This window comes from Calidris pugnax, unplaced genomic scaffold (genome assembly GCF_001431845.1).
Source record: "Calidris pugnax isolate Ruff unplaced genomic scaffold, ASM143184v1 scaffold276, whole genome shotgun sequence".
Classification (NCBI taxonomy): Eukaryota; Metazoa; Chordata; class Aves; order Charadriiformes; family Scolopacidae; genus Calidris; species Calidris pugnax.
In genome coordinates, this window is record NW_015091112.1 from 1,028,817 (window position 1) to 1,039,983 (window position 11,167).

The 11,167-nt window shown below is 41.7% G+C and overlaps 1 protein-coding gene across 1 annotated transcript in view; it reads left to right on the plus strand.

Annotated features, from left to right (window-relative positions):
• ENPP4 (ectonucleotide pyrophosphatase/phosphodiesterase 4 (putative)) overlaps positions 1-8,322 on the plus strand; it is a 9,309-nt gene extending 987 nt beyond the window's left edge. The window contains exons 2-4 of the mRNA XM_014958173.1: positions 1,816-2,680; positions 3,614-3,784; positions 6,796-8,322. Of these exons, the coding sequence (XP_014813659.1) occupies positions 1,858-2,680; positions 3,614-3,784; positions 6,796-7,160 (1,359 nt within the window). The 5' untranslated portion in view covers positions 1,816-1,857 and the 3' untranslated portion in view covers positions 7,161-8,322. The remainder of the gene's footprint in view (positions 1-1,815; positions 2,681-3,613; positions 3,785-6,795) is intronic.
• The last annotated feature ends 2,845 nt before the right edge of the window (positions 8,323-11,167 follow it).

An 11,167-nucleotide genomic window follows, 5' to 3' on the forward strand; every position in this document is an offset into this window, starting at 1 on the left:
CCCCGCAGCCCCCCCTCACCTCCGCTCCCTTCAATCCCCCACAGCTCCCCTCAGTTTCCCCTCACCTCAGCTCCCCACAGCCCTTCCTCACCTCCTCTCCCCTTGATCCCCTACAGCTCCGCTCAGTTTCCCCTCACTTTAGCTCCCCACAGCTCTCCCTCCCCTCCCCTCTCCTCTCCTCAGTCCCCTGTGGCTCCCTCCAGCTCTCCCTTACCCCCAATCCCAATCCCAATCCCAATCCCAACTTCTTACAATGAAAGCTCTGGTTCTGCTTTTTGAAGCACCTGCTGAACCGAGCCGCTTGGGGGCTGAGGTGGTCGTGATATACAAAAATACACGGGTTTGGCATCTTTAGAGCATTTCAAAGCTAACGTTGTGGTCTTAGGTCTTACTGCTTACTTACTCACTACTTACTTACTATTTACTTACTTATTTCTTACAATGAAAAGCTCTGGTTCTGCTTTTTGAAGCACCTGACGATGTGAAACCGGCGTTTCTCTATTCCATTTCTCACCTCTTCTCTTTTCTTCTCTATTTTTCCCCCCTCTTTAAAGGGGCTGTGTGTTACAAGCCCTCTGTATCGGGAGATGCCTTAACGCTGCTGTTGACCATGCTTTCTTCTGCCATTTGTATCTTCTAAAGAAATTTCAACCGTTGGGGGTGGGGTGGCGATGATGGTGATTTCCCACTCCTTGAACTCCTCTCACTAACGTTAAAGCCACTTAACTTTTTAAAATAACGCGCTCAGAGCTTTACAGAGTTTGGGGAGAAGGGTTGAGAAGGGCCCGAAGATATCACTTCAGTTAGGAAAATACCTGCTGTTTCTCCTAGAGTCACCCAAGTTTGTGCAAGCGAGATAAAGAAACTTGCTGGAGCAGGGCTCTTGAGAATTAAATATGCTGTCTAACAATATTGCAGAAGCTTTTTGAAACCTGGATCTTCACTTCCTTTTTCTTAACTTTGTAGAAGTTTAAAGAATAGTTTATAGCATAATTCTGGACCCTCCTGAACAAAGTATGCCTGCCCGACATAATATGTTTGGGGGGAGGAGAAAAGCTTCCAAATCATACCTTGCATTCATGATAGTCATGAATTCCTTGGTGAGAAATACTTGCCTCATAGCTAAGGTTGCTAATGATTTTTAAAGTTTTTTTTAGAGAGAAAGAAGTATGATATGTAGCGAACAGGTTTAAATACTGCTATGGCAGATGTATAAGAGCTTAGAAAGAAAACAGAAGTAGAAGTTACAGCTGGCAATTCCATGTCCAGAGTAGGCAGTGAGTAAATAGGAAAGTTGAAAAGCTCAGAACTCTTCCAGCAACACAAGAGGGTGGAAACTGTGGAAGAAGAAAGGTGGGATGAAAAACTATAATTTCAGTAGAAAACCAACTTCTGGCCTGACCAGTGATGTGTAAGCAGGATTTAGAGCTTCACAGGACTCTTAAATATGGAGCCAGAATTGTTCAGGTGCCTGTGCTTGAATGTGAGGAAAAATACTGATTGTCTTGGAATGTAGAGTTTTAGTAATACACACAGAACGATGGAATTACTGCTTAAACGAGAGAAAACAATTCTTCCTTTCGTTTAGTCTGGAATGAAAAGATCTTCCTGCTCATTTGTTTTAATATATGAAAAACTATGAAAACATATGAGAGACTTCTGAAGTCAGTAGGGAAATACAGCCTTGACTTGAGTGGTTGTTTAGACCGGTTATTTTGGAGGTAACCTCTAGAAGGAGATGTATGTAATGTATAGCTAGTTAAACTGGTTCCAGTTTATTTCGCGTTACATGCCTTATCTTTTTTAATTTTCCAGGTGCATCTGGTTACCCGCTGGAAATACTTTGAAGTATCAACAATGAACTCGATGTTAACATTACTTTTTTCTGGATTAGTTGCCTGTTGTGGTCACTCCACCGGCAATTCGGTGTCCAGGTTACTCCTCGTGTCCTTTGATGGCTTCAGGGCTGATTACTTGGAAACCTACAAACTTCCTCATCTTCAGGAGTTCATTGCGGATGGTGTGCTCGTCAAACAAGTTACGAATGCTTTTATCACCAAGACATTCCCAAACCATTATACCATAGTGACAGGTTTATACGAAGAAAGCCACGGCATCGTGGCTAATGACATGTATGATGCAGATGCCAAGAAAAAGTTTTCCCAGTTCAACGACTCGGATCCCTTCTGGTGGAATGAGGCAGTTCCAATTTGGGTAACGAATCAACAGCAGGGAGAGGCAGTAAGTGCTGCTGCAATGTGGCCTGGTACCGATGTAAAAATTAATGGTACCACCCCTCGGTTCTTTATGAAGTATAACTTTTCAATGAAGTTTGAGGAAAGAGTGGAGAACATTGTTGCGTGGCTGAACAGCTCTGATCCAGTAGTCAGTTTTGCTACTTTATATTGGGAAGAACCAGATGCAAGTGGGCACAAGTATGGACCAGAGGATACTGAGAACATGCGCAAAGTATTAGAAGAAGTGGATAATCATATTGGTTTCCTTACTAAGAAATTGAAGGCGGTCGGTTTGTGGGACACCATTAATATTATAATAACAAGCGATCATGGAATGGCCTCCTGTTCTGCAAAGAAGCTGATTATCCTGGATGAATGCATCGGTCGCAATAATTATACTCTGATAGACAGGACTCCGGTTGCTGCAGTGCTGCCAAGAGAGAGTATGTTTGGGGGTTTTTTAAGTCATATACTGAGAAATAAATCTTGTTTATGTTACTACTAAAAAGTACACATGGTGGTAGACTGTTGACACCTTTTGCAAAGCCAGTGTCGTTCATATTGAAGAACTTTGACATAGCTTAATGAATAAGCTAAAGAACGTTTGGGTATTTAGAAATTACTTTGTTTTGGTAATCAATGGGCCAAGGAGAGTTTCTTGTCAAATTGCTGTGGGTGGTAGAGATGGTCCTGGTACAGCTTATTGAGAAAGTATAGAGGCACGTAGTACGCCTGTTCTCTTTTTGCTCATTTAGTCTCTGTGGTGGTAATTTACAGTGAGCATAAAATAAACCCTTGTGTTTATTCAGAGTAAAAAAATGTCACTGTGTAAACTTGTGAGTAAAAATCTAAACCCAGCTTTGATCGCTTTACCCCTTCTGTTTCTGTCAAAGAAACTTCACTTTTCACAACATAAATTCCATTTTTGTATCTTGGAGTTGTTACTAACAGGCTGCTGGTCTCAGTTGCCACAACTGTGGCTGGGCTGAAGCAATTCTAATGAACAAAGTGATTTATACAGTAACAAAATGTAATACTTACTGCTTTGTATATAATACCAACTATTTCGATGTGCGATTGCTTTCTCTTGATTCCTCTGCTTGAATTTTGCCTTCCTCCCCCACAGGCCCAGAGGGTGAGCTGAATTGTAGGTTCAAAACCACAGCTGTGAGGTGCCCGATTTAAAATGAGAGCAAATTGTGAAAGCCACCTCGATACATGTAGCATTTCATTAAGTACATTGAAAAATCCTTTTCTATGTGCCTTTTAAAAAATAATTGTTTTGAAAAAATTGGTTTTTAGGTTTAATGACAGAGAATTGCAGTAAACAGGACATCATTTTCAGCTGTTTAACATACACTTTTTTTTCTTGGCAGACACGAGAGAAGTGTACAACTTGCTGAAAAAATGCAACAGTCACATGAAAGTGTATCTTAAAGAAGAAATTCCAGACAGATTTCATTACCGTCATAATAAGAGAATTCAACCCATAATTCTGGTTGCAGACGAAGGCTGGACAATCGTACAGAATGAGTCACTTTCAAAATGTAAGTGCATTTTCCTCATTGGTGTTTTTGGTGGCTTATGTTTTTAAACTGTCTTGTTTTCAGTCCAGCCATCTGTAGGATGGTCTTAGTTTAGCAAGTGGAGTCCTGGCACTGTGCATCTTTAGAAACATCTCAATGTTTTCTAGAACCTTCTCAGCCTGAGCCTGGAGTGTTCAAACAGATGAGGAAGAGATGGGGGATGTTCCATTGGCTGAAAAGCTTTGTGATGTTCCATTTAATAGCCTGAGGTTATAACAGTTATCTCGGGCAAGTTAGCAGTCTGTCTCAAGCCTCCACTGCAGTGTGGTTTAACTGCTTTTTGTATATAAAGAAAATATATATGGGGAGCATAAACTGAAGAATGCAAGACACAGCACTTAATGTTGCAGTGCATATACTAGGAAACAAAAATAGATAGGAGGAAATACTAAAAAATAATAGGGATACAACAATAATGGGCAAAGAAGCCAGAGTTCTTCCTGTTAGGGGCATCAAGTAGCATGTTTTAAAGACAAAAAACAAAAATGGGTGTTACCTCACACAGTGCATTGCTAAGCTCTGCACTTTCTTCCTTCTGGATGATGTGAATGTCAAATTACATACATATATGTATATGTGTGTGTATGTATATTTCCAGGTGTTTCACATGCAGAGTTTTTTTTGGCAGAAAAAAGAGGCGTGTGTGACTTACTGAAAAAAATGCGAGTCATGAGAAAACATATCTCAAAGAAGAAATTCCAGATAGATGTTAATTATTATCATAATAAGAGCATTCAATCCATAATTCTGGTTGCAGATGAAGGCTACGTGTATATCTGTGTGTTCAGGAAGTGATTGGACAAATTAATGGAAGAAAAATCCATTAATAGAAATTAAATACTGAAGTACCAACTCCCAGGAGGTTTCTGAGCCACCAGCAGCTCCAGGGGGGTTGGGACTTGGGGGCTGACCCTGCTGGGTACTGCTGGCAGAGACAGGATGCTGGGTGGGTGGTGTACACTCTTAGTTTCACCCAGTTTGGTTGTTCTTACTGTCTGCCCTTCGCACATTTAAGTTCAAATTTTCTCATTATTTGAGCAAAAGTACTACTTTCAATGTAAGACATGTTTACATTTTAATTTCCCCATGGGTTTGCTACGATCATCTTCAGATTTGCAACATTTAGTACACCTGTTCTCTAATCGAGGTGTCTCTCTTGTTTATGGTTAGATTGAATTTCATGTATCTAAAAATAGTAAGTATATATTTATAAGTAACAGCACTGTGTCAGTTGAAGGGAATCACTTTAGAAACAATTTTGTGAGCCAGGGCTTCCCAGAAGCAGGCAGGGGAAGGTTTAGCCTAAAAGATATTTAAGTGTTTATTGTACTCGTCTTCATGGACGAGCTGACAGCAAGTGTGCCAGTAGGGTCATGGAATGGTTTGGGTGGGAAGGGACCTCTAAAGTCATCTAGTCCAGCCTCCCTGCCATGAGCAGGGACATCTTCAACCAGATCAGGGAGGGGCATCTCCCACCTCGCTGGGCAACCTGGGCCAGTGTCTTACCACCCTCTGTGTAAAAAAACTTCTTCCTTATATCTAGTCTAAATCTTCCCTCTTACAGTTCAAAGCCATTACTCCTTGTCCTATCACAACAGGCCCCAATAAGAGTCTGTCCCCATCGTCCCTGAAAGCCCCCTTTAAATATTGAAAGGTCACTATGAGGTCTCCCCAGAGCACATTATTAGGAAATTTGATTTTGGTGGCATTTTAGCTGTTTATATTACACAGAAATTAGATGGAGTATTTCTTAAAAACCTACCAAACATCCAAGTACTGGTGACCTTGTAGCTACAAATGTTTTGTTACATGTCTGTCACAGGCACTGTGATCCTCTGACTGTATTTTGGGTTTGACTATTTGAGTATCCCTTCACCTGAAGTACCCAATCTGATAGGCATGATTTGAGGGTGCTTAATGTGCTTGAATTAAACACCATCAAGGGGAAAGCACTTGGCTTATAAGTAATTAAAGTGGCTGCTTTGCAAGGGGGAAATGTCTTTCCAAAATCTGAGAAGAACAAATTTGCATTCCAGCTACTGACTCGTTGGGTGACAATGTCCTTTTCAACTTGGCATAAGGAGTGGGAAGGGAAAAACTGGGAATGTTGAAGACTGAAAGGAAAAGGGATAAAGGAGGGGGGCTGGGAACCATGTATGGGAAAAGCCTTCTGGGGATTGGGGAAAAGGGAAGGAACTCTGGGTTCATAGAATCACAGAATGATACGGGGTTGGAAGGGTATCTCTGGAGATCATCCAGTCCAACCCCCCTGCCCAGAGCAGGTCCACCCAGAGCAGGTTGCACAGGAACGTGTCCAGGTGGGTTTGGAATGTCTCCTCCAGAGAAGGAGACTCCACCACCTCTCTGGGCAGCCTCTTCCAGGGCTCTGCCACCCTCAAAGTAAAGAAGTTCTTCCTCATGTTTAGATGGAACTTCCTATGTTTGTTTGTGCCCGTTTCCTCGTCTTGTGGCACCAGTGGAAAATGACCGGCCCCTTCCTCTTGACACCTACCCTTTAAGGATTTGTAGGGGTTGATCCCCCCCTCAGTCTTCTCTTCTCCAGAATAAAAATACCCAAGTCCCTCAGCCTCTCCTCATAGGAGAGAGATGCTCCAGGCCCCTCATCATCTTTGTGGTCCTCTGCTGTACCCTCTCCAGCAGTTTCCTGTCCTTCTGGAACTGGGGAGCCCAGAACTGGACCCAGTGCTCCAGATAGGGCCTCACCAGGGCAGAGCAGAGGGGCAGGATGACCTCCCTCAACCTTCTGGTCACGTTCTTCTTGATGCACCCCAGCATGTCATTGGCCTTCTTGGCCACAAGGTTTTTTCCGTGTTCAACCCAACAGCTGCTTTTATGTTCTGCATTAGTTTTGGGTTAAAGTATATTCCTTTTGGGATTGTGGGGGAGATAAGGAGCGGAATGACTTGATACGCAAACAGTGATGTTTAACTTTTAACTCTGCCTTTCTCCAGTGGGTGACCACGGCTACGACAACGCTCTCCCAAGCATGCATCCCTTCCTGGCTGCTCGGGGGCCCGCTTTCCAGCGGGGATACAAGCAGAGCACGATGAACAACGTTGACATTTACCCCATGATGTGCCACATCCTGGGGCTGACCCCGCGGCCGCACAACGGCACTTTCAGCAACACCAAGTGCTTGCTCGCTGACCAGTGGTGCATCAACCTTCCCGAGGCTATCGGGATAGTCATTGGGGCTCTGATGATACTGACTACTTTCACCTGTGTTATAATAATCTCAAAGAATAGAATAACTCCCCCGAGGCCATTTTCCCGACTTCAGTTACAGTATGACGATGATGATCCTTTAATTGGATAGCGTGTCAGGAGCGTCGCTTGCTACATAGTGATTTCAGGAAGAGTTTGAACTTGCACTGGATGGCTTTCTTCAATGCACTTTAAAGGTATCTGTATAAAATACTGTACAGCCAGATCTTGCTAACTTGTTTGTGCTACCTGACTAGTTAGTAGGCCTGTAAAAAATAGTTTTCAGAACAAAATGGTCAACAGGTGGCTTTCTGCTGGAAGAGACGCTTAACAAAATAAGGATACTTAATTTTTCATTCAAGCCTTTGAACACTTTCAAACTGAAAATCCAAAGTATGAACTAGCCAAGCTAGACTAAGTGAATTTTAACATTTGTAAATGAGAATTGTTGTTGTGTTTTTTTTTATTAAACTTAAATTAATGTTGGCTTCTTTTAGTGTTCTTGTACCTGTGTTGAGAAGATCTTTTTTTATGAGAGTTCAGAGTTCTGTGTTTAGACGGTATATTCTGATTTTTGTTCTTAAATTTGGGGATCAAGGGTGTAGAGAAGATCCAATACTTGGCTTTCCACCCTAAGCCAGCAATATGACTAGCGACTGGTGAGAAGGAAACCAGAAGTCAGTGAGGAAAATATTAGTGTGTATCACTTCTGTTCTGAGCAATAAAGTATGCGGTTCAGCAGTTACAACACTGGGCAAATTGACATTTCTAGAGGTGGTGCCTATAGATGACTTGGTCCCACAGCTCCTGCACTTGGAGAGCTGGGATGGTATTAAGTTGTTTATCTCAAGGATGTCAATTCAATCTGAGAATCCTTGGATTGCTCAGTCTAATGGGCTGTAGTAAAATTACTGCTGCTACGCCCTGTGAAAAATTTTTCAAGTGTAAACTCTGCTTGAAGGTGTTTCTGTAAGAAAGGCGGTTCTGCCCTGTGTACCTGCTGATGGTTATCTTCTGAAGGTTGTCAGGTGCTAGAAAGCAACAACTGAAAGTTTGACGTGCAATCATCAAGAAAGGATTCCAAACTCTTATTTTAAACCCTGGAGATTTAAAGTGAAAAAATGAATGTATTTTTTTGGGATAAGACGTGTTATCTGTAGTGTCTAAGTTGTATGGATGTCAAGTTCTGGTGAAGACCAGAGCTAATGCTTCTCTTTGTTGAGACTTTTGAGTCCTTGTTCATGGTCAAGTCTAGGAACTTGCCATAAAAAAAAAAAAAAACAAAACAAAAACTTGATTTAGAAAGCCTTAGTGGTACCTTATCTTTTTGTGAGGAAAGAATGTGAGGTGAAATTGTTAATGCTAACCCAAAAGTCCTTTTCCTGCAAGTTGGACAGTTTTAAGAATCGATAATTATTTGAAGTGAGAGAGCTGAGGTACATGGTAACGTGCAACATAGTTTCTTGCTCACAGGCTCAAATTCAATGCAATTTGGTATTAACCACAGAGCACTATTTATTGGTCCAGCTGGGAGGAAGTATGGACTTTGGAGGGAAGGGCTACTTTTAACAGCCTACTGAAAAAGAAAATACATTTGAATTTTTAAAATGACATGTGGAAGTTTTACTAAATTGTATCTTTCTTTCTGAGGATTCTCTTATTAAAAACACAATATAAAAACTAACCTGTTCTGCTTTTTTTCCCCCCTCTTCTTAAACTACTGGTTTTGACTTACTAATGCTTTACTCTGGATTAATCTGAGCTTGACAGAGTAACTGGACTGAATACAGAATATATTCTCTCACCCTGCTGGAAGATTTAAAGTAATTAAATGCAGTAAGAGGTCAGGTTAATGAGTAATTGTGAAGTGAGTGTTTTGCAGGGTAGAACCCAGGCTTAGAGATGCTGTCAAAGGGAGGATGTTTGAATTCCTATCATGGAGGGAGTTGTTAAATTCTTGTAATCTGATAAAGGCTGCCATCCTCAGAGGGTGTGTGAGGTGGGAGGTGCTTTACACCATCCACATACAGAAAGGTTTGACTCAACTGAGGTATCTTTATTGTTCTGGGAGACTTGGTAAGACCAAAGTGTACTGTCCTCTGCCTGTGAGGGGATTTCTTCTAGATGCTAAAAGTGATCAGCACAGTCTATGCTCTGCTGTTCTTCCCTTCCTCCTGCCCCCACATCACAGAGTGTGATGGATGTGGTTTCAGTTCCTCGGTACATCACCATCACAGCCCAGGTGTCAAGGTTACCACCAAGATGTTAATGACCAGAAATGTAAATGGTGACTGATGTGCAATGGCAGCACTCGAATCTGATGTACAAATATTGTTACAGATGGGGAAATGTAGGTGTAAATGCATTTCTCCTTGCAGCTGTGGGTGGCCCCTTCTGGTAAGAACTGCTGCAGGGAACTGAGCTCCTAGGAAAGCAGAAATCCTTAGTGCCCTCTACTCCTCCTCCCTTGAGCGTTCAGACTAAACAGGACTGTTGTGGGAAGGGTTTAAAGAGAAAGTTTAAGTACTAATCAAACTATAGGACAACCTATAGTTTAGTTACATCGCTAATTATTTTCAATTGATATGGCTGAGTATTCTTCCTGGCACAATTCTTTGCTGCAGGCAGGGAGGGTTTCAAAGTAGCTCTTGTACATCCAGGACTTCACACACATCACCTGCAAATCAGGAGAATCTAAAAAATCACCTCTTTCTCCTTTGAGGCAAAGTTTTGATATATTTAAAGATGATTATTTTTAAAAGCCTCAAACATGATGAAATATTTCTCCTACCTAATTACAGTTTGTATGAATTATTACTTGCGAAAGTCAATGGCTGATTTCCTTTTGAATAGGTAATTAATTCAGAACAGGAACAGGAGAAGCTGTGGCTTCCCCCTTCCTCAGGGCTGGGATAAAAGGAGGGATCATACAATAGTTTGTGACAACATTTCATGGCTAAATAGACACAACTCTGCCATGTTCATACAGGGCGTGTGATTAACACTTCAGCTATCACTGAAGTTTAGAAAGGAACAGGGGAAGTTCCTAAAGCTGCTTCCCAGCAGCAAAGAGCAATGGTTCATTGACTGCCTCTGTAAGGGAACTCTGGGCACTGGGCAGACAAGCCTTCAAACACCCACCCCCTTTTTATTTATTAGCACCAAGGAAACAGTTCCAGAATCCAGCTGATTTCAACTAACTATAGGTCCAACACACTTGTTTCAAGGGGAAGTTTAACTTGCTATAAATCAAAAAGAATGTACTGCCTATGAAAATAAACAAACATCATGTACCTCCAAAGATCACACCACAGGGACAGAGTTTTTGCTTTAATATGCACGGTACCACCTTTTATTGCAAAAAAACAGTTATAGACATTTGTTAATATGACTCAGATTTCATTATGGAAAGGCCACCCGTTTGCAGTTCTGCAGATACCACTCTTGAATTTAGCATTTTTGTATGTTTGCAACAGATTTTGTAGTCTAACATCTCACAAATGCTTATGTTACCTTTACTATGGTACAAACACACCATTTCTTGAAAGGTAGGTCCAGCAGCACGGGTACGGTCAAGACAGCGTCCACAGCCATCACCTCAGCTGGGGAGAAGATCTGGTAATAACTGTGATATCTGCATTTTAGAAACCAGCAGGACTCAACAATTGTACATTTGTCATTCTTCCCACACACAGCTCAAGATTGTGTTGTCCCACACTTCTCAAAAGTCACGCTGCTTTATCCTTCATCTTGTAATAGGCATTTTTGCACTTTTGGTTGCTTTTTTTGAGACCACATTTATTGTAAACAGCATTACTTCAGCTCTTTGCCAAGGAAGTCTGGAAGATTCAGTTTTTTGTCCCATTGTTGGTAACAGAGAGCTGTCATTTCCATCTACAGCAGCCAGGTGGGAAATTAGGTCTTTTGTAAGAACTTTTACCTAAAATTCCTAAGTTCTATCCCACTTCCAGTTATTTTACTAATGGCATACTTGTTGTACTCCGCATAGCGTATCTGGGATGCACAGAAGTTAAGGCCATTTTTGCCAGAAGTGTTTTTAAACGAAGCAGGCACTCACTGCCTGACAGCACTACACCAAAGATAGATTTCACCTTCAGC